Source organism: Danio rerio, chromosome 16 (genome assembly GCF_052040795.2).
Source record: "Danio rerio strain M-AB ecotype USA chromosome 16, GRCz13ab, whole genome shotgun sequence".
In the NCBI taxonomy this organism is placed as follows: domain Eukaryota; kingdom Metazoa; phylum Chordata; class Actinopteri; order Cypriniformes; family Danionidae; genus Danio; species Danio rerio.
The window spans coordinates 28,465,138-28,491,346 of NC_141036.1; the positions used below are offsets into that span (position 1 = coordinate 28,465,138).

Genomic DNA, 26,209 nt, shown 5'->3' on the forward strand with positions numbered 1-26,209 from the left:
ATAACAACCACCTGGATGTACTTTATTCCCTAATTATTAATGACATGCTGTAAATGCTGTTTACTTGCAATGCTGGGCGATTAGTTTGCATGAAAATGTGTTATCACAATAAGCATACAATGGGATTTATGGAATTGTGTTTAATGAGAGCTATTGGTGAATAAGCAATTTACAAACAAACATAATTTTAGTCAGTTTCTCATAATAAGTCAATAATGGTTATATCAAACAAATTATGCGAAACATTTTTACTATTTATTTAGGGAATTGTGAAATCATGTTGATGCTTGAGTGCCTATTTGTTCATTTTAATAGAAAAAAGCATGAGCATTTGAAGAAATTTTTTTTTTTACTTTTCATCCATCCATTAAAAGGATTTTCATAATTCAGAAACCATTGTTATTTGCGACACTGGTGGTCATTAAGTGAACTACAGTTGGCAACTAACTACTATTCTTTCTTTCATTCATTTTCTTGACTTAGTCCCTTTATTCATCAGGGGTCACCACAGCAGAATGAACCACCAACTTATACAGCATATGTTTTACGCCGCGGATGCCTTTCCAGCTGCAATCCATCACTGGCAAACACAGATACACTCTCATTCATACTCAGTTCAGCTTACTTATAGCACATATTTATATTCACCTATAGCACATATCTTTGGACTGTGGGGGAAACCGGAGAACCCAGCCAAGGCTCGAACCAGAGACCTTCTTGCTGTGAGGCGACAACCCTACCCACTGCGCCACTGTTGTTTAGCATTTTAACACTCGTCCAGATGCCGTACACACTGCCGAGAGCAACTTTCAGACCAATATGTTAATGTGCTGCACGCTCTATTCAATAAACACACAACAAAAACAATGATAAGGAGAAAACAGTGACTAAGGAGAAATCTGATCTTAATGATCTTAGTCGGTTGTGGTTGCACAAGCTCTGCAATTCACTGGTATCATGTTAATAGATGATGTCATTGAAATTAAACTGTAAAGTTAGTCTGTTTATGCTAAGCCTATATTTGAAACTACAAGCTAAACAGATCTGGCAAAGTGGGAACATAATTTAAATGAATCCCTTTTTTGAATGACATTAACATTAGTGTAAAACAGATCTTTTAGAATTATGTAATGAAATGTAATGTGTATTTAATTAGCACATTTATTGTGTATGGCCATACACCCAAAGCGCTTCACAGTCATGAGGGGAGTGTCTTTACACCACCACCAGTGTGCAGCATTTACTTGGATGATGCGACGGCAGCCACAGGACAACGGCGCCACAACTAATCAATTTTACAATGGTGTGCTCACCAGCTATTGGTGGAGTGAAGAGACAGTGACAAAGCCAATTCAGATGGGGATGATTCAGAGGCCATGATGGGTAAGGGCCTATTGAGGGACTTTGTCCAGGACACCGGGGTTACACTCCTACTCTTTACGAGAAGTCCCATGGGATTTTTAATGACCACAGAGAGTCAGGACCTCGGTTTAACATCTCATCAGAAAGACAGCGCCCACTGACAGTGTAGTGTCCCCTTCACTTTTACTGGGGCATTAGGACTCACACAAACCTCAGGTTGAGCGCCCCCTGCTGGCCTCTCTAACACCACTTCCAACAGCAAGGTAGCTTTCCCATGTGGTCTCCCATCCAGGTACTGACCAGGCTCAGCCCTGCTTAGCTTCAGTGAGTAACCAGTCTTGGGCTGCAGGGTGATATGGCTATGGCTGTATTATGAACATCATAGCAACTCATTTCAGGTGATATTGAATGGAAGTGAGAATATCAGGAGCAAAACATAAGTCACATCTATTTAAAATGTCTTAACAAAATGCTGCAACATTAAAAACAACCTATAGGAAATTAGGGAAGGTCTTCTTTTTTGTAGATTATATTACAGATTGTTCACACTAAATTCCTATTGTAAACATTTCAAATCTCAATTTTTAATTAGCGATATGGAATCTTAATGTTCGAATTTTTAACACCCAGATTCTGTATTTTCCATTAGATTTATCTCTGAAAAATATTGCTCTAACTTCAATGGAGAGATAATTCATTCAGCGTTCTGGTGATGCATAAATCTCAATTTCAAACAATCGACACTTATGACATGGCCATTACATACTCAGCATAATTGAGTACACCCCATTTTGTAAATGCAAAATGTTAAATTTTTATACATTTCTCAGTAAATATAGGGAATGTATTTTGGTGCATTTAAACAAAACAGATTTGTTAAACAGATATTTTTATTAAAATACAATTTTAGTCACCAAACATATTTGGAAATTAAGAGATATTACAATTAAATTCAAGCAAAATATTGCAAAAAAAAAATACAAACTACATAATTTCAACAAAATTTTTCAAATTTTTTTCTTATTTTTTTAATTTGTATTTAATATTTTTCTATAACATATAAATTTGGGTGTACTAGTTTTTGGATCATTATCGTAATTATCGTATTTTGTTAGATCAGCTCCATATTTGGTTTTAGTACTATCAAATGTAATGTATATGTGTAACCCTGCCGGTACTACACCACCCAACACACTCCAAGCTGGTGTCCAACCGGCATCCTTCCGCATGGAAGTCGGTTGCTCTAACAAGGAGGCTAAAGACCATGGCCTCTAGCATCTGTCGCTAGAGCACCTTTAGAGGTCAGAGGAGTGGGGTTTACCTGCACAGCATCTACTAGCTGACCTCCGTTACATATGCACAAATATAATATTGTTTAGCTTCCTATTAAAAATATGAATTTAAAAGATCGATATGTGAGGGGTGTACTTATATATGCTGAGCACTGTATATTAATAAAAGGCTAGACTAAATTTGTTTATCATCATCAACATCATTATGTCTCTTCAGAAGGCCTGATTTATATGGACTGCTTTTATGCTATAAATATTTTATCTTAATTGAAAATTTAAATGACTTGATTGACTTTATTGACCCTTTTTCTCTCCTGATTAGAAACTAACAAAGTTTTAAAATTACAAAATACAGAATTTAACAAAAGTCTAAAATTTCCTATTTCTCAGTGAAATGTCAAGGTTCTTACATTATTAAACTACACAATCAGGAATATTGTGAAGGTAAAAGATTTCCCCATGAAGGTTTTGCAATGGGAAAAAGTTAGTCACCAGGAACCACATTAACCAACAAAAACCTGTTTGGTTTCCAGTGACCTCTTAGTGAAATGTGCCTAATACATTGCTACTCCATTAACAATAGACAACCAATCTTTTTTTACCAGAGACCTTTGCTAAAACTTCACTACTATGACCTTGAAGAACACGAGGCTGAGTGAAAAATGACTGAGCATTTCTTTTTTTGGGTGTGCTATCTTTTCAAGTAAACAAATGAGACAGACAGTTGCTATAAAGCTGGGCAGGATGAGTCAAATAAATATCTAATCAGTAAAAAAAATACACATCCATATCATCGCATCTCTCAAACACAGAATCAGCTTCGTTTGCTTACTAAGCACTACAGGCTTTCAGCAATGTTTTTGACTGCTGCTGACTAAATTGGGATATCAATATTGCGTGACACCAGGTGTCACATTTGGAGAAGTTTCACTCACATGAGAAATGATATTTTCACACTGAGTGACGCTTCAGATATTACAGTAACCCAGTACATATACCTGTGTTAGTGCCAAAGCCTTAGAGAGCCAAATATGCGCATTTCTAGCATCCCCATGACCAGCAACACTCATACACCAACCCCTGAAACAGCAGCACGTGAAATAGTGAAAAACCAGTGTCTCTCAATTTGTCTTACTCATATCCATACCCTCCTCCAGAAGCAATCTCCCCTTTCTCTCTTGCTCTCTCTCTCTCAGAGAACAGAGGATCTCTTTCTTTGGTGTGGATCCTCAGATAAGATTTTGGTGGGCTCAGTGATCTTGCTGAACAGGAAGTCTAACAGCACTGATGAAATGTAAGGGTTGCCGAGGTCACAATGACTCCTTACGAACATCTTGACTCTTGTGATTCAACCACAGACAGAAGGCACGTCCACATTTTTTAAAACATAGATCTATGACTTAGGAATATTTTTAGACTTCTTTTTGTTCTGGGTGACTAAGCAAGAGCCAAGGTTACATATCTAGGAACATTTTTGGAATTTCCGAAAAGCAAACAAAAAGTACATGTCAGCTGTACTAATACTTAACCGTAAATCAGACCAAGTTTTACATATTAATACTAAAAATACTACAGTACATTACTGCTATGACAATTTTGAGGGAAGATGTTTTATCATGATCAGTTATTAGTTTAGTTTTTTTTGCTTGATAGGTTTTTTCCTATGATATTTTTTTTTTCCTTCACATTGGTCAATTGGTGAAGTTTGTTCCTTGCCGCTGTCGTCGCTGGCTTGCATGGTTTGAGACTTGTGGAGCTGCACAATGATGGATTTGCTCTTCAGTGTTTGGACTTTCAGCATTGAAAATTACCCCACACTGTACTGAACTAAACTGAACTTAAACTCTGAAAACTGGACTGACACAGTTTCAATTTACTAGAACTTCTATGTTAAGCTGCTTTGACACAATCTACATTGTAAACGAGCTATAGAAATAAACATGAATTGAAATTATATAAGCCTCGAAAAGAAGGACTCACGTGTCACCGTCTTCATCTTGTCTCGTCGCTGCAGCAATATCTGCCAGCAGCCGTTCTTTGCTCTCCAGCAGTGAAGGAGGTGAAAAAGTGGGAACTGGCATGTGCATGGGTTTCTGTGGACTGCCGTAGTGCTGAGGCCAAGAGATACACGGATAACCTGGTTTTAGTCCAGAGGAAGAGAAATATTAGTATTCACAAACTCAACAACACCATGCACCTCAATCCAATTATAAATCAATAGAGTTCATTGGCCTGCAAACCCAAATTAAAAAAGACCTTTGCCTTCAGTGGAAAGTATAGTTTCTTGTAATACTACTTCCTTATGTCTTACCAACTAAGGACAGTTATGAATAGATATGTTTGCTAATTGGCTTCCATCTTTGGACAGATGACAAAATAAGACTGTTCCACATAGCATGTTTTAATAAAGACCAAGAAATCAGATTGCATTAATGCCAATGTATGATGGCTTTTAGCACGGAGATTATTAGTAAGTTATTAGACTAGAGATGAGTAAATGAGCAGAAGTCTATTTAATTTTTTGGGGGCCCTAGGCAAATGGTGTACCAGGAGATCCCTTTAAATAAATGCTTATCAAATGGCCACAGCCCTCCACCATCTAGCTTTTAAATGTATTAATCTATTAATAAAGGTTTGGTTTGATATTAGTGGCTGGTTGCATATACATAACCATTATGTTAACTAGTTTCACATGCTGATAGTTACACAAGGGGTCATCAGTCTTATTTTTTAAATTAAAGTTAGCCCAATCTACCCATTGCTAACTATTTAGTCTAAACTCTTTATGTGCCCGGCTCCTGGTATTAATTAAATGAGCAGATTTTTTTGTTCAGTATTATAACACCCACATAAGCTTTTAGACAACTTGGAAAGAAAAATGTGACTAACAACATATGGATGGATGGGTGTGAGTGAGATATTTGATTAGTTTTTATGCAGTTTATAATGTGCATGTGTGAAATACAGTACTTTTTTCCCCTAATTCAATTCATAAGGCTATATGTGGTGGATATTATATTACAATAACTAACTATACCTAGTTTCACCTACGTCTGTTAACCCACTGACACGTTTTGTACGCTGTTGAATCAAACATCCTGCTGATCAGATCAGTGGTTTCGCGTTGACTGTAATGTGCGCTGACTGGACTGACCATGACTGCGCAATCCTATTGCAGACGCACGAGCGCCACATGAATGGACACACAGGCTACTTTCAAAATGACATGAACAAGCCGAATTACATTTGTGTTTAAATAGCCTATTAGTTGGTGGTTATTAAAAATAAACACAAATAAACACATTATTAAACAAATAACTTACGATATGGTGGACAAGATGTGTTCAAAATGAGCCGCGCATCTGCGTCTCTATGAGTCTCCTCGGGGATCAGCACTTTTGGACTCTGGTTATGTGAAACACTTGTATCATGATCAACGTCCACAGGGAAAGGACGTTTCCTGATTGGAAGCTTGGAGAATGAGGAATCCTTGCCCGCAGCGTCCGTCTGACTGTTGCACTTCGAGCTTGGGGTCACAGGTCTGGTTTGCGTGGGACCCCCGCGCGTCCTGTTTCCCCTGTCACCCACATCGTCAGTTTGAGTAGTCTTTGAAACAGAGCCATCACAAGTGTCCCGTGATTCCTTAGGATGAACTCCGTGCCCCTTAAACTTGTGCGCCGACCTCACCTGTGTTTCTTGGGTTTGTCTTGGGCGACGCTGGTCTCCAGTCTGCGCGCAGATCCCACGCTTGTTGGTAAGATCCAGTGGTGAGCCAGATCGCGCAATGTGATTACTGTCACTCATGGTCATTGTCCTCAGGTAGGCGATATGTGGGTCCTAGACGAATCCTTCTAGCAGCATTATGGCAGATGATTCCGTTGACTTGATCCCAAGTTGAAAGTCACCTCATGTTGCCTAAAGTACCAAAGTAGATCGTTCAGAACAGCTAATTGAAAGACTTAAATTCATAGATTAGTTGTAGCGTTTAAAATAAGAAAATGAGCCGAATTAACATTTTAAATAATAACTCATGCAATCTGTATAATAGGACAATGACAGTTGGTTATGTCATGTGCATTAATAGTTGCCTATTATTATTAGTGATCACGCGCTGCATTCACGCTGATAACCTCTGTGCTGTGCTGCTGTCTCTATGATCTGAACCAAATTCAGAGTCTCCTTCTCTCATTCACTCTAATTAGGAAGTAGGTGGGTAAGTGAACTGCGGGGTTTTCCCTTTTCTGCGCTCACAAGCCACCATTTGCGACGCGACTACAACGCGCTGCTGAGGTCTGTGCAGATGAGATCAAACGTATAGCATTTTAAGCCACTTTGCATTTGGCAATTAGCCTATACCCGTCTTATAAGACTAAATGTTTCGTTTTGGAGAATTATTGTCGGACGGTAACATGACATTGGTTTCGATTTGATTTTAGTTGTCCTATTTTGTTGGCCTTTGAGTCTATCTATCTTATGTCAGCGTTTGCAATCATCTGTCGGTGCAACTAAATGTGTTGCGAGCTGTTGAATAACAGGTGTGTAGTTTTGCTTTCCTTTCTTTTTTCTTCTTGAACCTGGTGCCTGGTAGGAAGCGGGCTGGATCTCCGGCGGGGATCTCCCTCAGCTGTTGTCGGGAAACCTGCCAGGCCCAGCCTCCTGACTTCCTGTATTTGACCACATTTACATCAGGTCAGCGGATCATTAATGGCTTATGGAACTGATAAAATAGTGTCCTTTTTTGCATTGAAGATTAGATTTATGACTCACTCTGGTGGTGATGACAACAACAACAACATTACTGACTTTTCACTATCTCAGCATCTTATCTGGAAAGCACCACCATTTTGATTAGATCCTTACAGATAAACAACCCAGCTAGTTTCTGGTTCCTAAAACCAAACCAAGAACAAAATAAAGCCTGAGAGCTTTCAGAGAATGGAAATTAACATTCTAAAAAAAGAGAACTGTTTTCAAATGTTGGGATGTTTACATGCTAATGTTTGAAATTGAACTGTATAGTACACTGAATATAAACTTAATTCACAGTGCTAAATACGCCTATATTATGAATATGGGAAGAATAAATAGAGTTTGGACTATATATGGCATATCACCATATGACCTGATGGGACTGCCTTATGGAACAGTAAAGTGTCCACTGGATATAGACTTCAAAATCTTAGAATCATTCTGGATGCACAGAGTACGTTCAGCATCATTTGTGCCAGCCAAAATATATATACATCTGAAAAGTGAGCATGTAAAATAATTGTTATAAGATTATTATGTGCATAATAATACCATAAGAACACCAGCAGCATTTTTTGTTTTTGTATTTTTTTTTTTACAAACTGTGTGCAGTACTGTATAAAGCAAACATCATTTGCACAGTGCAAAGTTTATTAATGTGCTTTGAATTGTTTATGTGCTACTAAGTTTGTCCACTAGATGTCAAGACCTAAAAGTGAGGTAGAGGTCTTCTCTAGTACTTGGATCCGAAAACCTAACCTGAGATCAGTCTAAAACTTTTGCATATGGTCTCAGGTAATTTAAAATAAATGTGGTTTCCCAAATGGACCCAATCTGACTTGATCCCTTTCTAGAGAATGTATCACAACTTCAGTGATCATCACTTCTGACTGCTCAGTGAGTACATTTACAGTACATGGACACCAATAATCCGATTTTAATCCGATTAAGACACTCTGATTAAGAGTCTACCATGTAAACAGCAATTTTTAATTACTTTAATCCAACTAAAGTCATAATTAAACTAAAAAGAAATCAGATTAAGACATGTGGAGTATGCCGATTTTAGTCGCATTATTGAAGTGCATTACAGACATGTAAACACGACAATCAAACTATTACAGTCATGTAGGTTTTTTGCCGTATTTTGCGACAAGATAGTCTACACATACAGTTTGGGGGCATCAGGGCTTGACATAAACTTTTTTGAACTCAAAATTAGGGATTTACCAAATTTATTTCTGTCCACACCGAACAATAATTATTTCTTAGCCACAAATTTTGAATGTGTCAAAACAAGCTAAATGTAGCTGTATACTATACTTTTTATTTAACAAAACATTTCTTTAAAAAAAAAAACCCAAAGAAAAACAATTGACTTTTAAAAATAATTATTTTCATGTACCAAAAATATGCACAGTAATCTGTCCTCACTCAATGTCTCTCAGATCACCAGTTAACTACACATAAATGGAGAGTTAATCTCATATTAAAGCAATGTTGTTGTAAAGAATTATAATTAAACCATAAACAAAAATAACGGTAAGCAAAAGAAAGCAGGTGAAAAACATACTAATGTAAGGATGATCACATGGTTAATGCCTATTAATAATCTGTTCAAAGCGAAAGCAACCGATGCTGCTTACAAAAAGACACATTTGGAGCTCTTGGAAGCAGCAAGACTGTTGGTGCATTAGCTTCACTTTTTGTCTGTTCTATATGAAAGAAAAACCCATCCAAGTTGTGTTCCTGGCACGGTTGCTTCAAGCAAAGAAACAGAAGCGTGCACGAGTTATTACAACCTAACAGACTTTTCCTCCTCCTCACCATTTCTGTTTTTTGTCAAAACTGACAGTTGGAGCAGCGTGGTTAAATATGTTAGCCACACCCATTACCTCAAAATCACGTAATCTGAGAATTTAACTGAAAACGAACAGGAAGTCCATTTTCAGATTTCAATTAAAGATCAAAAGGGCAACCTTTTTTTACTGACATGAACAGATGAAGTGTTAACAACAAAACTAGCAATGTGAGCTAACAAAATCATATGGTTAGTTTTGATTACCTGAGAAAGTAAAAAAAAAAATTCATTTCATTTTTTTGCTGTTTGAAACAACTAACACTCATTTGGGGGATCGTGGCACTCTAGCGGGGGGGGTCTTTGGAACGACCGCTGGGAAACGCAAACACTCAATTGGGGGATGGTGGGTCTCTAGCAGGGGTGGTCTTTGGAACGACCGCTGGAAAACGCTATGGATGCGATCACCGGGGGTGTTGGTTAGACCAGGGGAGAGCCCACCAAGCCATGCCCGGATAGAGACCACTCTCCCCGGCTTGACCCGCGCCTGGAGGTGGTAGCGCCACCCTGATATTCGCTGACCTGCCGTCGGGTTTACGACAACAGACAGAAAAAGAGGACTTAGTGCAATTTCTGATTTTGCGGTTGAACGAACCAGGGGTCTAAAGAGGGGCCCGTTGCCCCAAAACAAGCGTTCAAACCCGGGCAAACCAAGTGGGCGCTGCTGCCCTGGTCCTACCAAGGACCCAGGCCTCAATGGCCAGCAAAGCTGCCCCAAAACAAGCGTTCAAATCCGGGCAAACCAAGTGCGCGCTGCTGCCCTGGTCCTACCAAGGACCCAGGCCTCAATGGCCAACAAAGCTGCCCCAAAACAAGCGTTCAAATCCGGGCAAACCAAGTGGGCGCTGCTGCCCTGGTCCTACCAAGGACCCAGGCCTCAATGGCCAGCAAAGCTGCCCCAAAACAAGCGTTCAAATCCGGGCAAACCAAGTGCGCGCTGCTGCCCTGGTCCTACCAAGGACCCAGGCCTCAATGGCCAACAAAGCTGCCCCAAAACAAGCGTTCAAATCTGGGCAAACCAAGTGCGCGCTGTTGCCCTGGTCCTACCAAGGACCCAGGCCTCAATGGCCAGCAAAGCTGCCCCAAAACAAGCGTTCAAATCCGGGCAAACCAAGTGCGCGCTGCTGCCCTGGTCCTACCAAGGACCCAGGCCTCAATGGCCAACAAAGCTGCCCCAAAACAAGCGTTCAAATCCGGGCAAACCAAGTGCGCGCTGTTGCCCTGGTCCTACCAAGGACCCAGGCCTCATTGGCCAGCAAAGCTGCCCCAAAACAAGCGTTCAAATCCGGGCAAGGCCAGTGGGCTGATAACCATGGGAGTCAGGGGGTCCACGGGAGTCAAGGGTCCATGGCTGAGCAGCTAACCCGTCTCCCAGCGTCCGTAACCCCGCAGCAAACACGAGACCTCATCGCTGACGGAGGCTAGAACGACGTGCGGCTGGTGCCTCATACACGAGCCCAAGGCCGGTGGTGACCCATTCACAAACCCAAAGACCGATTGGGCCACCAGCGGTACGTCTTGGCCAGTTGGGTCACCAGCAGCACGTCTGTCTTATCCGTGCGGTTTGGAGGAGTTAGTGTCCCCGGGCTTAATAGTGGGGTGCCCGGGCACTGCTGGTGATTAGGTGCAAATCTGGAGGGTCTTTTGGAACCAGCGCTTGCCCCCGGAAAGTGTGTGTACCTCGGGCATTGCGCACAGGGCACAGGCCCCCCCCACCGCTGGATGCCAGAGTCTCCGGGCCAGGGGGGGGAGCTGGGCTGGGAGTGCCATCCCCGAAAGGGTGTGTGTACCTCGGGCATTGCGCACCGGGCACGGGGGCCCCCCACCGCTGGATGCCAGAGTCTCCGGGCCAGGGGGGGGGGGAGCTGGGCTGGGAGTGCCATCCCCGAAAGGGTGTGTGTACCTCGGGCATTGCGCGCCGGGCACGGGGGCCCCCCACTGCTGGATACCAGAGTCTCCGGGCCAGGGGGGGGAGCTGGGCTGGGAGTGCCATCCCCGAAAGGGTGTGTGTACCTCGGGCATTGCGCGCCGGGCACGGGGGCCCCCCACTGCTGGATGCCAGAGTCTCCGGGCCAGGGGGGGGAGCTGGGCTGGGAGTGACATCCCCGAAAGGGTGTGTGTACCTCGGGCATTGCGCACAGGGCACAGGCCCCCCCACTGCTGGATGCCAGAGTCTCCGGGCCAGGGGGGGGAGCTGGGCTGGGAGTGCCATCCCCGAAAGGGTGTGTGTACCTCGGGCATTGCGCACAGGGCACATGCCCCCCCCACCGCTGGATGCCAGAGGCCCCATCAATGGTTCACCAGCGGCTCCATCAATGGTTCACCAGCGGCACATCTTTACGCATCTAGCGCCAAAGGTCCAACAGGAAAACGTTATGCCTGGCGCTCACCGGGGCGTTGGTTAGACCCAGGCCCGAGCCCACCAAACCATGCCCGACGGGAGACCACCTTTCCCGGCCTACTTGTCGGGACGTCCCTCGCCTGGAGGTTTTTGCCCGACACCCACAATCTCTGACCTGCCATCAGGGTTTCGGGGAAGGCGAAGATTAATGGACTTAGTCTCTGACAGTCCAGTCGCCAGACCCCACGGTGACTGATCGATAGGAGCTAGTGTGGCGCCCCAGGGGCTAGGCCCCCACCCAGGCCCCCTAAAGCACCAATGGGGTCGGCCTCTATGGGTGTGGCAGATCCTCCCCGTCCTGGGCGCTCTATCAGGGAGGCGTGGGGGTGTCCCTCCGCACACAGCGCCCCCCCTTCCCGCCCCGATCTGTGGGTAAAGGACCCAGATGGCCCGTCTGGCTAAATGACCCAGAGCTTGTCTGCTGCTCAGCCCACCCGCCAGCCCGCCCCCCTGGACTCCGTTTCCCCCGCGCGGATACTCGGCCCGTGCCCCCGCCCCACGCCCCTCGCCCTGCGAGGGCTGGGGGATGTTCGGTGGGTTCGGTCGAGTCACCCGGCGTGGTGAATCGAGGCCCCAGGGACAGCGTAGGGAACGAGCTGGTGTAGGCTTCGATTCTACCCCCGCCCGAGTGTGTGCGTCTGCATCCCGTCCGTCCGCCCGCAACGCCGCCCACCCCCTGAGTTTATCCTTGCTGGCTCCCGGCTGACCCCCACCCCGCCTACCCTGCTCCCGGGGGGAGTGAGGGTGGTTGGTTGGGAGGGAAAGCTAGTGGACTCCGGCGAGGTGAAACGTGCCAGGGTCAGTGGTGCCGGGGTTACGGGCTGTCTGGACCCCCCTTTCGATGGTTGGTGCGTATCCCATGTTGGTTGTAGCAGGTCACAAAAGCTCCCGCGGCTGGCGCGTGTGGAGCTGTCCCCCCCCCAAAAAACGGCGCATGTTCGATGGGGCTCAAACAATCCTCATTTTGGGGTGGAAAAAGTGAATGAGAAAGGCTGTGGAAAAGCTCCCGCTGGCCAGAACAGCAAAATGAAGGGGGGATAGGGAGTGAGGTGGGACACCCCTTCCCCAACTCGAGTCGTAACAAGAGAGAGAGGTGTCGAACTGCTGACTGGGGCAACGATGAAGGAACCCTCTGGTTCCTTTGAAAAGGGGGGAAGGGAGTGAGGTGGATACCCCTCTCCCCCCTACTTGAGAGTTGTAACAAAAGAAGGCTTGAACCGTAGGATCCCCGTAGGGCATCGGCTTACACCCCCTGGTGCGGGGGGGTGTCCTTCCCCTTTAAGAAACACGGGTCCACCAACGTCATGACGCAGAAGTGGACGCCACTTCCGCCCGCTTATCAACCGCCGCACGTGGCGTGTGGGCCCCTTTCCCCCTTTGCATTGGCTCCAGCACGGTCATGGCTGAATGTATCCTATGCTTCAACGTCTACAGCCGGCTCGCGCCTCACCTGACGGCCGTTCACAAGGTGACCAACGCGGACGAGAAGCGGCTGCTGCTCGCGCTGGCCGCCGGCCGCGTGGACACTCGGAAGTCGCCGTGTCCGGTCCCGGGCTGTCGCAGGACGCCAGCCCGCCTGGACAGGCACTTAAGGCAGCACGTGAAGCTCTCGACCTCGGGGCGGAAAGAGGCTATGGGGAGGGCGAAACGCCGGAAAGTAGCCCGGGAGTTGCAGTGGCTGCGGTCCACCCAGCCTGCAATCCCCGTCGTGTCCCAGCTAGCATCGTCCTCCGAGGGGGAGCGGGACTCGGAGGGCCCAGAGGCCGGCCGCCCGTGCGCCGACCGCGGCTGCAGGCGCGCCACCGAGCGCATAAAGGCTCAGCTCACAGACCTGGGGAAACAGGTTACCAAGATGCGGTCCACCCTGCTCCAGATCACACGCCTCTACCGGGAGCTGAGGAAGGGAGAAGGGGGGAGAAGGAGGAGGAAGAGGGCGAGGAGAACCAGGTCGCCTCCTGCACCACCGGCTCCCGGGCGAGGGGCGGCCGGAGGTCCGACGCCCCCCGAGCCTCCGGAGGCTTTGGAACCCACTGCCTACCCGTTCCCGGACCACGTCCCCGCGCTGAGTTGAGTATATTTCAGGCACGTCACTGTCGCTCTGCTGGGTGTGTGCCTTCGGGGAAGTTGACTCTTGGTTGTGCTCGTTCCACAGACCTTCTCTTGGGGGAGTTCGAAGGGTACCAACTGGGCAGCGAGCCCACCGCGCGCCTGCGGAACAACGTCACTTCGAAGCTGGGGAGAATCAAAGCCTTCCTTGGTTACATGGCCAGGGGCACCGCGGAGCCAGGGAACTTCCTTTTCCTCAACCAACCAGCCCGAATCCGAGCGTGGGCCGCCCTGCTAGGTCAAACGCGCATGGCCGAGCCCACCAGGCAGCACTATCTGAAGAACGTGGCTCAGTTCCTGGACTACCTCTCGGAGACGCCGCCGGCCGCCTGTCAGCTCTCCAGCACGGCTCTGGTTCTGATTCGAAGGGAGGTTAGAGCCCTCATTCGCGGCATACGCCGGCGTGTCGTCGTGCACGAGGTAAGGACCAAGCAGGCGAAGGAAAGCCGACTGATCCCCAAGGCCAGCCTGGTGCGCTGTCACCGGACCGCTGGGAGGAAAATTCCCGCCCTGCTAGGTAAGCAAGCCCTTCCGCCGTTCCAGCGATTCCCCCTGTTCGTTCTTCCGGGGCACCAACAGCCCTTGGTTCATCCAGCCACGTCTGTCTGCCCCTCTCCCCCGCGAATGGGACTCATTCGGGGGGGAAGGGGGGCAGACAGACGTGGCTGGATGAACCAAGGGCTGCTGGTGGCCTGGAAAGGAAATGTTTGTTTCTTCTTCAGGGTCACCAGCAGCCCTTGGTTCATCCAGTCACGTCTGTCTGCCCCCGGGGCAGCGGGGGCAGACAGACGTGGCTGGGTGAACCAAGAACTGCTGGTGCCCCTGAAGAAGAAACAAACATTTCCTCTCCGGGCCACCAGCAGCTCTTGGTTGAGCTGCTGGCGCCCCGGAGAACAGGTCACCAGCAGCCAAGAGCTGTTGGTGACCCAGAAAGGAAATAAAACCGTCGGTGGTCTAATCTGTCTAATGTCCTTCACCAGATAGCCTCGAATCCAACCCAAGCACTAGGCAACAGTGGCGCTTCTATGGCTTTCTGACTGGCTACCTAACCTCCATCTCTGGGCACCGCTGTGGAGTCTTCCAGAATCTCACAATCCAGGAGGTTGAAGAGGCCTCCAGAAGCCCCGACGAGTCTGCTTATGTCATTAACGTGAGTATGGCGCAAGTAAGGTGGGGGTCACCAGTAGCATGCTCTCTCACTCACTCACTGCTTGTTCTCTGATGGCAGATTACCACTCACAAAACAAACAGAGCCTTTGGGGCGGCTCAGCTGTCCCTAAACAGGGAGGAATACAGCTGGTTCCGCAGGTTTTTGGCGCTGCGGGCTGGTCTCCCCGGAGGGAGCCAGGCTACCTATTTCTTTTTCACTTCCAGAGCCAGTCCTTGTCGGACCCTGAACAAGTACTTTCAGTCTGCTTGGCTCAGTATGGGCCTTCCAGGCAAACCCACCTTTACTGACGTACGCACTGCGATCGCGACCCATGTGAGTAGGCATTGTGACGCCCCTGTAACTACCAGCGGCGGCTTCGATCCTAATCAAGCTTCTGTCTCTCTCCGACGCAGGCAAAGAATGCACACTCTTCAGAGGATCGCCGCAAGGTGGCGCAATTCATGTGCCATGACACTTCAACCTCAGATGGGAGGATGGGGAGGCAGCGGGCACTGAAAGCCCCCCGCGGAAAGGGCGCAAGAGGACAGAGACTTCCGTCTCTCCCCTGGTAAAAATCACATTCTCTTTGGCGTGGATAGCAGAACGTGTGGCATTGGCTAACTGCCCTTTATGTGTCTCTTTTCCAGGAGGGAACCAGCAGGAGGATGCTGCCATGGCGCCCTGCCAGGGGGAAAAGCCAGGGCGCTCGCCCGCTCGAACAAACAGAAGACTCTGAATCGTCCTGAATAAATATTGTACAACTTAACGGTCAAATGGTATTCAGTGTCTTCATTATTCCTTTAATTTATTATCTGTGTGGTAAAAGTAGATTCAGTGGGGACAAAAATGAGCCCTGTCTTCTTAGTTCAACGCTGTATGCCTGCTGCGTCCAGGTTCTGCCTTGGCTACGTTCCGATTGGGACAGATTAGCCCTAACTTGTGTGTTAAAAGTGTCACGTGGGATGCCCTCGTCCAGGTTCTGCCTTGGCTATGTTCCAATTGGGACAAACTATCCCTGCCTTGTGTGTTAAAAGTGACTCGCGGGACGCCCCCGTCCAGGTTCAGCCTTGGTTGATAGCTCATAGGGAGAATGAATCCCTTTTGCAGCACAAGGAGGTGATGGGCTGGACAAATCTGTCCAGGTCTGCAAATGCTTTGAATGCCCAGAAGGCCTTGAGTCCAATTCTGTATATTAGCAAGCTTCTCCCGGGACAGCTCGGTCCTTAGAGATGCATGAATAGGTCAGGACAGGGCAGCTGTGGAGTGGAGGTTAACTTTATGGAGGAATTTAAACGTAGCTTTTGTTAGTTGAAATTGTATGTTGTAAAACTGGCCACATATGTTTGAAACGAGGAAACAAACACATGTAGATTTCTGAGTCTTCAATGCACTTTTATATGATAAACAAGTGAAAAATATATTTTAAAAGTGTAAAATATATTTAAAATAAATAAATGTATAAATAAATAAATATAGTGTTTTGTTTCTTTTTTTCCCCTTTTTGCAAATGTTGACATGCATCCTAACTAGGGCTGTACAATATTTCATTTTAGCATTGATATCGCAATGTGTGGATCCACAATAGTCACATAGCAAGATATGCAATATTTAGTCTGAAATATAGTTGAACAGGAGCTACAGATTTGTGTTTAATTACTGTATTTATTCAGTATTTTTATAATTTGTGCAAAAATATATATAATTTTTGTCTTATTTTTAGTCCAAATGTCTTGATTTCAAAGCAAAAACAAGATTATTTTACTTACCCCACTGGCAGATAACTAATAGCTTGTTTTAAGTAAAAACTTAATTTTCTAAATGTGAAAGAAAAAAAATTCTAATTGCTCTAAGATTTTTTTTTATATATTTATATTAGAAACAAAACAAAGCAAAAAGCTTTTCTTTTTTGCCTTGTGATAATTAAATTTCTGCACCTGAATACAGTTAGACTTCTCCCAAAAAATCAAATAGTTATTCAAACCATCTTGTAAAACTGTTTCATATTCCTATTTATTTTGTGAAATATGTTGTTCCAATGTGTATGAACATGTATTTTGTCATTTAAATGGCTTAATAATCATCATATCATTTGATTTCCGATGGCTAATGGGCGCACCATGTTAGTCTACACTGCAGGAGATATTAGAGCTGCAGGATTTAAACATGATAATTAATCATTTTCTTGATAAAGATAAACAGTGCGTATCCTACATGAATAAAGCACAATGTCCAATTATATATATATTTTAAATTATTATCTTCTCTCTAGACTTCAGCGTGTATTTATGTTAGTGTGTATGTGTATTTGAATGTCTGAAACATTACATAAATGTTATTTCTTTGAAAACAATGATAAACTGTGATTTATAAAACACTGCACGCCTCTTTCCATTTTGAGTTTAGCAGCTGAGGATTAAGAAAGGATACAAGGAAGAATCTATCTTGTGTAGTTGTGTTAAATGCCTATGTTTGTGCAAGCCATAAAATATAGTATACCTTGAAAGGCTGTACTATTTACAGTACTTTGGGCTTGAGGATCCCTGCAGAAGATATTGTGAAACTTAAAAATCTGTCATACCCCTTTCTCTTTCCGCTGACACCCTACTAGCTGTAGTTCCTCCTCACATCAGGGGTTTGGAGTTACCTGGGTCAGTTTGGGACTTTCCTTCATCGTTGGGTTGAGTGGGTATGGAACAACAAACAGAAAAAAATCATAGGCGTTTAAAGTCCCTAAAACACCAAGAGTCCTTGGTGGGCCTCAACTTGTCAGTTGGTGATAGATGATACCATCCAAATACTGAATCATGGCCAATTTAGTTCCCTTTGTCCTGAAGATCTAAAATCAATAATCTGCCAGTTAACTTTGACCACATAATTCAGCATTTCAGTTCATTGGGGTGTTGCAATATACATTTTTCTACAAATTTATGGATATATTTACCATGGGGACTACAAAATGTTTTAAAGAGAGAAAAGGACAACAGTGTAAATATCTTGTGCAAAATGACTGCCGTGTTTGTAAAGGAAGGTCTACCTGAAATGTTGATCTCAGACATTTTGTTTGGCTACACATCTCATATCTCAATTTTTGTTACATTTTTTAAAACTTTATAAAAATGATATATTATTTTGTTACCTACATGATTAACTTAATATATTTCAAAGTGACGAAATGTTATCCGACTTTTTATTTTGTGAATCAACATTATCACAATGTAGGCCTTTATTGAAAGCTATAAAGCGCGCAGAAATAAAGGCGACATGATTAAAAAAATCTATTTCAACTACATAGGCTACCCCATTCGCGATTAATGAAGATGATAAACTAGAAAATAAAACTGCAAGATGGACGTGGTTTCTTGAGGCCATGGTTGCCAAAGCTACACATAAGTTCCAGCAGAACTATCATCTTCAACATTTTCAAAAAGCCGTCGGCCTGCACTCTCGCTGCCAAATCTGTAGTTGATGATGGTGAAACGCTGTTAAGCTGCGCCCACTGCTGGCCACTCTTGTCATTGCAAAATAAAGGAACTACTTTTAAAAGGTTACATTACATAGAAAATATTAATATAGATTATGCACTATAACATAAAAATTGTGAAAAAAATGCACCATAAAAAACATAAATGTGCGCACTTCTAAAAAATCTCGAAGGCAGGTGCTCGATCAAAAATAAACATTGTAGCAAAAGATTAAAAGAAATCAACACAATGCCACTTTAGCACTCAAAAATCTTTAATATCACTCACAATGTTTCAACCGACATGGTCTTCATCAGATGAAGTGCTAAAGTGGCAGTGTGCTTATTTTCGCTTAATCTCTTGATAGAAAATGCACCATAACATAAAGTTGTGAAAAAAGGTTAGTACTCTATTTTTTAGTCATCATTTACAAAAATCCAGACAGAATATCTTTTTTGCGATTCTTTTTATCAAATTGTAAAAGGGTTTTTCAGTTATTGAGTAAACTAAGTCTGTGGTAAACATAACTCGATTGTCAAATTTTATGTTGTCAAATATAGTCTCAAAAATGATACATTTACAAAATATAATCTATACATAAACAACAAGTCACATTTATAAAATATTATTTATACACAAGTCACATTAACCAAATCCACTCTGTAAATTCAAAACAATCCAAAAATACACAAATTCATATTATACACAAATCCAGTTCATTTGGCGAAAATATTTATGATTTTTACTTGCAAATTTACAAATTTTGGGTTGTGTTTTTAAATTTTGTTTTGAATTTACAAATAGAGTTTTGTAAATGTGAATTGTGCTGTGCATGTATGAAATTTATTTCATAAATGTGTTATTTTTGAGACTGATCTGGCTCCATAGATAATTTACTTAAACACCTTGTTCTAAGCTTGTAGACATATGCACCTCAAACATTGATATCTTCATATCTCTATATAATATATTGTTGGGCAAGTACAATTTACTACCATAAAGTAGCTATAACATAGAAACTGTCATAATGATGTACAGTATATTACAAAAAAACTGCAAAACTGCAACATGTTTTGCATTTCAAGCAAAATGTAATAAAATAAACAACCAGTAGCTTTTTCTCAAAAAGAAGAAAGTGACCGTTAACTGCATTTTGGAAAGAAATTAAGTTATAAGCCCTTGCACAATGTTCTTCTTGTTATTTGGGTCTGTTGAATCTTTGACTCTGATTAGCTGATGAACATTCCAAAGTGTGCATGTATTTTCACATAAATTCACAATATTTCCAGGCAGGTCTTGACCACATTATGTCCAATGAGATCCAAAAGCGCTCCATACTAATAGGGTGTTGAGACACCAAACCTGTTTTGCACATTAACTGATGTTGAAAACCATTTATTCATTTTCCTTTGGCTTAACCCTTATTTATTAGGGGTCGCCACAGCGGAATGAACTGCCAACTATTCCAGCATATGTTTTACACAGTGGATGCCCTTCCAGCCTCAACCCAGTACTGGGAAAAACCCATACACTCTCACAAGGCCAATTTAGTATATCAAATTCACCCAGCACATGTCTTTGGACAATGGGGAGAACCGGAGGATCCGGAGGCAAACCACTCGAACACGGGGAGAAAATGCAAACTCCACACAGAAATGCCAACTGACCCAGTCAGGACATGAACCAGCGATTCTTGCTGTGTGACAACATTGTTAATTAACTGCAACTTTGACGCCTGCCTGAAAGCGGTTTGCTGACAACCAAAAGCAGTTCACTGATATCCGAAAGTGGTCCCTACTAATCAGACATTAAGACACTGAACTGGTTTTGCACGTCCACTGATGTACAAAATAGGTCCTGCTAATCAGATGTTGAGGCACTGACTGAACCTGTTTTGGCATGTCCACTGACATCCAAAAGCAGTCTGTTCTTTTCAGACATCAAGGTAGGTATCTAAATCAGATTTTTATTATAGTTACCTGCTGTTCCCAAATACTGATGTCCATTCATTTAGTTGATTGAACACTGTGAAAACTAAAGAATAAATAAACAAACCAACCAAATGTTTTACACAAACACAATCAAAAGGGCATTGAAATAAACAAATAATATACAAACAATGTTTCATTTACCTTGCTGGCCTGATAACCAGCAGTAGATTAAGCAGGAGCATTTAACAGGTGCCTGCATTGAGATCTTACTATGCTGTCCATACAAACTTTCGCAGGTTAAATCAATCAGTGGGGATCATGTGACTTCTGACTCAGGCTAACCGGAAACAATTCAATTTATAACATAAACTAATACGCTTTCAAATAATGAAATACAAAACAATAAACAAAAATACAAGCTCAGCGATCAGCAGTTACATTTACAGTGGCTGTGAGAGCGAAATACACTGCAATTCAAGAAAACACATGCAGTTACAAAAAAATACAGCAAATGAGGAGAAGATCTTCATTGGTTTGATGCAAATCCTCAGAAAACAATTACATTAAGAAAACCCGTAGCAATTTCTCACAACACATGCAAATAGCATGGAACCTAATAGAAATGTTTCAAGGGAAGTTGTAGTGGGTGATCATTGAAAGTTGAGTTTTTTTTTTTTTGTTTGTTTATTTTAATATCATGATTAGTCAATTTTTTAAAATCTTTTTACATTATTAGCCTAAATCAGTGTTTCCCAACCTTAAAGGCAGTACACATTTTCAACTTCTTCCTAATCAACACACCTGACCTGAATCAACTCAACATTAGAAGAGACTCACAAACCGGAAATGAATAGATCAGATAAGGGAGACTACAAAATATGTACAATTGGTGTGCCTCCAGGAACAGGGTTAAGAAATAACCATAACCTAAATAGCCAGGTCTATTGCGTTTTGAGTCCCCTTGAAACATATCCGTTGTGTTCCACGCTACTTGCATGTATTTTTTTAAGAAAATGCATCTTAATTTGTTTGCGCTGTGAGAATTTTCAGCACGTTTCTTAAAGCTGCAGTTTGTTTTTGACTCTTTGAAAGCTTAAAAATAGCATAATATGTTTGCAGATATTTAGGAAACATGCTATATGAACATTCTTGTTTATCTGAAAAATAATGCTGAAGTTAGATATTCTACTTTGAAAATGTGGATTACATGCCGGAACGTCTGTCTCTGTTTTGTTTGCTTTAATCTGCCTGATGCCAGTTTAACCAATTATATTTCAGCCCCCTAAGTTGACTTTGTAGAAAACATTGTATTTCATTCATTCAGTCAGAAAGTGCTCTCAAAGATTGCATCCATGACCGAAATACAACATCCGGTGGACAGTAGCATCCTCCGAAATGAGTAGCAGTGTTAGAGTTCTACATGAAGTACACTGTAAAAACTAATCTATAGAATTTACCCAATAAATCTGAGGTAACAATTTGCATCGACTTTGGTTGGGTAGATTTAATCCCATATATTGAGTATAAACTATCTGAAGTAAAAAGTTATTAAATACTTACATAAATTGGGTAAAATATACCTCACATTTATGTATATATACAACAGCTACTTATTGGGTAAAAATTATCTATATAATCAAAGTTTATTAATATCAGTTACTTAATAACAATTACTTATTCAGAAAAGGTAAAATGTACCTCTACAATAAAGACATTCAAATGGGTTATCAACTTAATGTTTTATTCAAAAAAATCCTAAAACACACTCAAAATATAGTGCAGCACAACAGCTTTACACAACATTTCAAGTATATACCTGTTTTATAACTCACTGATCTATCAAATTTGTCAATGTTGAATAATAAAACATATACCCGTTTTAGGACACCAAATTATTAAAACACAGAAAAGAGTGCTAAATAAAGTACAACAGCTTCACACAACAATGAACAAATAAACCTGTTTTATAACTCACTATACTCATTTTCAAAAGTTTTTTCTGGTAATTGGCTACTTGCATACAAAACTTCAAAGGTCACTTATTCTATTTTAAAAGCCAAAAGCACACACACAGACTTGGTTGTTTTTGTGCATGTACAGTATCAAATATCCGGATAAAAGTAAAACAAATTTCTTTATTTTTTGTCCTTACTCTCACTCTCGCAGATAGGATGAGAATAAAATAAATAAACCAATGGGGAAGAAAAGACGGTAGGTGAGATCAAAATTCTTTAGGCCACTTTCTATTAGTATTCCTTTTCTGTATAGGAAATATGGGGGAAAACAGAGCAATGGAGAGGACTGAGAGACAGTGGATGGGTCTTTGTCTGTGTGTGAAGCAAATGATGGAAGAGAAAAAAATATATAAAACACTCCATTACAACTCCATCAAGGCATGTCCAAACAAAAGATCCTCTTCAAATAAGAGGAGAAATGTCTACTGCATGAGCTTATTTTTGAGGCTGTGGACCTTCTTCAGTAGTTTTGCCCCATCATTTTCTAAAACAAAGTTTTTGAAAAGCTTCAAACGTGTTCTTCAGCTCCTTTGGATATTCAATGTTAATTGCATATGAGTCCCAGCAGTATGCATGCCTCTGTTTGGCTTCCCCATTCTTCCATCACTTGTTTTCCCCCGATCACAATAGACAAATTGTGCTCCACAATCTCCTTCATCGTTTTGTCTGTGTACTCCTCACATTCCTACATTAAAATGAAACAAACAAAAAGCAAACACAATTTTATTTTAAGATTCTGTTTCAATATATTTCAGTTTATCTAAAGGAGAGCAGAGGAGAGAAGAAGACAAAAGGAGAAGGGGGATATAAGAGGAGGATCACTTGAGTTGATTAAGAATCTGTTATCAATATGACATACCTGCCAGTCATGGAACACATCTTCTTGTCTTTCCCCAAGGTAGTTACTGAGGCAGCAGACAACAGCATCTCTTTTTTCCTCAATGTTCTGTGTCTGTAGGGAGACACAATTTAGTGTGGGAGTGATTTACATATATTAAGACCAAATTCTGGCCCAGGAATAGACTGGCGACCTGTACAGAGTGAACCCTGCCCCTTTGCCTGATAAATGCTTGGTTGTCTCAAGCTACTCATGACCCAAATGGATAAAGCAGTAAAGAAAATCAATTTACACATTGATGTTAATAGGTAGTTTAAGTTGGTATGGAGCTCAACTTAACAAAGCAATTTTTTACAAATTATTTCACTTTTAATTCCCTCATATCAATAATTATATATTTGTAAAAAAAATAAAATAACATACATTTAAACTGTCCAGCAGAGGATGCATCTCGCAACTAGCTGCTCCTCCTTTGGCATGCATTAGCTGCAAAACCTGGTGTGTACTCAAGCTTCCACTAGAATGTCTACTTCAACAAAACTGTTGTGATGCTCCTCCTTGATCTAGGAAGTAAAAGGACCAAAAATGTTATTTTAAATCACAAACCAGATCTCATATATATCACATGAAAGTATCTTAGTTGGAAGAAAAAATATTATTATTTAAAATATATTTTAAACATTTTCACCTGAGCCTCAGTGAATAATACCTTTTTTTAAACCCACCAAAAGAGGGGCTGAGACTGACCACTTCAATTCTTTGGCTAGAGAAGGTTTTATTCATTTTTAATTTATTTTATAAATTGCATTTCCATTTCATTTTTCCATAACTGAAGACTTTCGTTAAGGACCTTTAAGGACAATGTGATTTATTTTATTTGGAAAACTTGCATACCTTTACAGGATACACTTGTGATGTGGCTGTGTGCGGATGTGTCAGCCCTAGAACTGGTAACAGCCGTCTATCAGTGGGTCTCTGGTTGTGGGGGACAGACAAGAGAAACTGTAGAGAGGGCAAATAGTGAGTGTCCACATATACAGACTCTGCCTGCAACAGAAATAAAAATGAAAATTACACAAAAGTAATTATCAGACATGTACCTCGCTTAAATTTTGAACAGTTGATTTTGTGTTTACCCCAATTTAATCACCACTGGGGGTTATTCGGGTGGGTGTTTAATACGCAAAAATGAATTATAACCCCAGGCATTTAAAAGAACTATTTTCAGAATGGCGATTAATTGGGGAAATACGGTAGTTTATCTCTGCTTCTCTGATCAAGGCTGTTTGACAAGGGTCAGTTATGCAGAAATAACAGACTGTGTACTTAATTTACAAAAATAAAGGCATTAAAATTACATATATTAATATCTATGCTTCATTTAATAAGCATATAGATGTAATATGCCTCATAAAACATATGACCAGATTATGAAAACATTTATTAAGCACTGATGTTCTAAAATACAAAATATAATATAAAATCATTTCTAAGATGTTTTGCGTGATCCCACAATTCGTTAAAAACATAGGTGCAGCAGTGGGTGTTTTCCCACATACTCGTGGGATACACTATGTTTTCATTTTTAATCCTCTTGCCATTCAATATTACTTATTAGTAAATGCTGGAGTTGAGTTTCTAACCTTAAAACCAGCGGTCAGACACAGTCTTGCATGCTGACTAATCTTGTAAAAAGCACACCACGACCACATACCGGCAGAGAGGGGTTAAGTTGGTTTTGTTTTCGATATTCCTGACAGGTTCAGTGATGGACGGCAATAACTCAAAAACCTCTTACCCTAAAATATCTAAACTGTGTTTCCTACAAAAATACAAAGCTGGTTATAATTCACAGCTGTCTTTTTCTTTTTTTTCGCTCGAAATTACGAGCACTGCTCCGTTCAAGCCCTCGCAATCTGCGTTTAACAGTTGCCGGGAGAGCTCGCGCTGCGTGGCGCCTCATGCTCGGTAAGGGACCGTCTGAATGTGTCAGGAGTATCGGAAAACAAAACCAACCTATCCCCGCTTACCGGCAGTTGTGCAGACAGCTAAAGCCCCGGACACACCAAACCGATGGCACTTGGCACATCTAACCGACGCGTGAACACAAAATACCAACTCGCCTGACCGAGTGGCCGACGTTGCTCCACCTGCTGTCGGCTTAGTGTGTCCCGGGCCACGGTGACGCCAGCGACAGTTTCAAACTTTAATTTTAAGAAATGGCATTTTAAACAAACGAACGCCTAATACAAGTGAAGTGTAATATCTCATAACTTCAAAAAATACAATTGCATTTGCGCAATATACAGCATGTAAAATTGCTTACCTTAATTTCTGCTGTTTGTTCGATCATGGCAGCCGGTGAGAAGATCCAGCGTTGTCCACACTCACCCAAAAACGCGGGCTGACGCATGCGCAATTTCAAGCAATAAACTCACGGTTTGGGGGTATACTTTACTGAATTTTTCTATGTGATGGTTGTTACTGTTGACGAATGGGTAGCATATGTAGAATTTACCCATTACTTTTGAATTCCTTGGCTGGCTGCAATAATAAAGTAAATTTTATATGGTTTCCACAGATTATATTTACCGCTCTCCAAAATCACTTTTTTCAGTGTAGTTATTAAGTAACAAATAACAAAGATTACAAAGCTAAACATTAGGTGAGCAGGTTGTAACACCATGTCCTAACAACATGTGATACGCAGTTTTTAGCAATTGGGCTTTTTGCACAAGATGAAACACAACAACAATTCATAAGCACAGAAGAGTGCACTTAGGCACAATCTCAATTCTATTTTTTTACCTCTATCCCTTCCCCCTCCACTTGGCCCTTGAAACATAGTGTAAAGGGGAGGGGCTTCAAAATTTACCCCTAAGAATTGCACTGCAAAAATTCTCTCCTTACTTAGATTTTTTGTCTTGTTTCTAGTCCAAATATGTCACGGTCGGTGAGGGGAAAAGGAGGACTCAGGTGCAGCAATAATGGGTTTTTATTAATAATAAAATGAAAACAAAAAGGCAAAACAAACAACCCCGAGGGG

At 42.3% G+C, this 26,209-nt stretch overlaps 3 protein-coding genes across 18 annotated transcripts in view; 1 reads left to right on the forward strand and 2 right to left on the reverse strand.

Moving 5' to 3' along the window:
• Positions 1–20,583, reverse strand: part of bcl3 (BCL3 transcription coactivator) — a 57,340-nt gene extending 36,757 nt beyond the window's left edge. The window contains exons 1-6 of one of the 6 annotated variants that reach the window (XM_087287033.1): positions 20,512–20,583; positions 20,359–20,413; positions 17,497–17,583; positions 6,342–6,569; positions 5,978–6,260; positions 4,635–4,791 (exon numbers count right to left, since the gene is read on the reverse strand). In XM_087287033.1, the coding sequence (XP_087143159.1) occupies positions 4,635–4,791; positions 5,978–6,260; positions 6,342–6,464 (563 nt within the window). In that variant the 5' untranslated portion in view covers positions 6,465–6,569; positions 17,497–17,583; positions 20,359–20,413; positions 20,512–20,583. Of the gene's footprint in view, positions 1–4,634; positions 4,792–5,977; positions 6,570–17,496; positions 17,584–20,358; positions 20,414–20,511 lie in introns of all 6 variants that reach the window. The other 5 variants (XM_087287031.1, XM_087287030.1, XM_087287032.1 and 2 more) reach the window with 5 other exon arrangements.
• On the forward strand, positions 6,904–15,692 carry LOC137487904 (uncharacterized). 5 transcript variants are annotated; one of them, XM_087287027.1, is made up of 6 exons: positions 6,904–7,189; positions 13,815–14,285; positions 14,749–14,918; positions 14,997–15,251; positions 15,332–15,486; positions 15,566–15,692. In XM_087287027.1, the coding sequence occupies exons 2-6, from the start codon at positions 13,925–13,927 to the stop codon at positions 15,666–15,668; spliced, it is 1,044 nt and encodes a 347-aa protein (XP_087143153.1). In that variant the 5' UTR covers positions 6,904–7,189; positions 13,815–13,924; the 3' UTR covers positions 15,669–15,692. The 5 variants fall into 5 exon arrangements, with proteins under 5 accessions (XP_087143153.1, XP_087143152.1, XP_087143151.1 ...); XM_087287026.1 differs by lacking the exon at positions 6,904–7,189 and adding an exon at positions 11,856–13,744; XM_087287025.1 differs by lacking the exon at positions 6,904–7,189 and adding an exon at positions 11,856–13,733.
• A 1,451-nt stretch (positions 20,584–22,034) lies between the features above and the next one.
• LOC147840296 (uncharacterized) lies at positions 22,035–25,723 on the reverse strand. 7 transcript variants are annotated; one of them, XM_087287069.1, is made up of 6 exons: positions 25,490–25,723; positions 25,287–25,367; positions 24,058–24,165; positions 23,587–23,726; positions 23,185–23,277; positions 22,035–23,010 (listed from the first exon to the last, which is right to left on the reverse strand). In XM_087287069.1, exons 1-4 carry the CDS (start codon positions 25,574–25,576, stop codon positions 23,670–23,672), a joined length of 333 nt encoding a protein of 110 aa, XP_087143195.1. In that variant the 5' UTR covers positions 25,577–25,723; the 3' UTR covers positions 22,035–23,010; positions 23,185–23,277; positions 23,587–23,669. The 7 variants fall into 7 exon arrangements, with proteins under 7 accessions (XP_087143195.1, XP_087143194.1, XP_087143200.1 ...); XM_087287068.1 differs by having other exon boundaries at positions 24,058–24,210; XM_087287074.1 differs by lacking the exon at positions 25,287–25,367.
• Between the last annotated feature and the right edge of the window lie 486 nt (positions 25,724–26,209).

Bases quoted from the DNA above. Each gene is read 5' to 3' on its own strand.
- LOC137487904 (XM_087287023.1), top strand. From the start codon at position 13,070: ATGTATCCTATGCTTCAACGTCTACAGCCGGCTCGCGCCTCACCTGAC. The intron at 14,919-14,996 runs GTGAGTATGGCG...CTCTGATGGCAG, and splicing joins AGTCTGCTTATGTCATTAAC to ATTACCACTCACAAAACAAA. The intron at 15,252-15,331 runs GTGAGTAGGCAT...TCTCCGACGCAG, and splicing joins GCACTGCGATCGCGACCCAT to GCAAAGAATGCACACTCTTC.
- LOC147840296 (XM_087287068.1), bottom strand. From the start codon at position 25,576: ATGCGTCAGCCCGCGTTTTTGGGTGAGTGTGGACAACGCTGGATCTTC. The intron at 25,368-25,489 runs GTAAGCAATTTT...TTAAAATTAAAG, and splicing joins AACAAACAGCAGAAATTAAG to TTTGAAACTGTCGCTGGCGT. The intron at 23,727-24,057 runs GTATGCAAGTTT...TTTACTTCCTAG, and splicing joins CACAAGTGTATCCTGTAAAG to ATCAAGGAGGAGCATCACAA.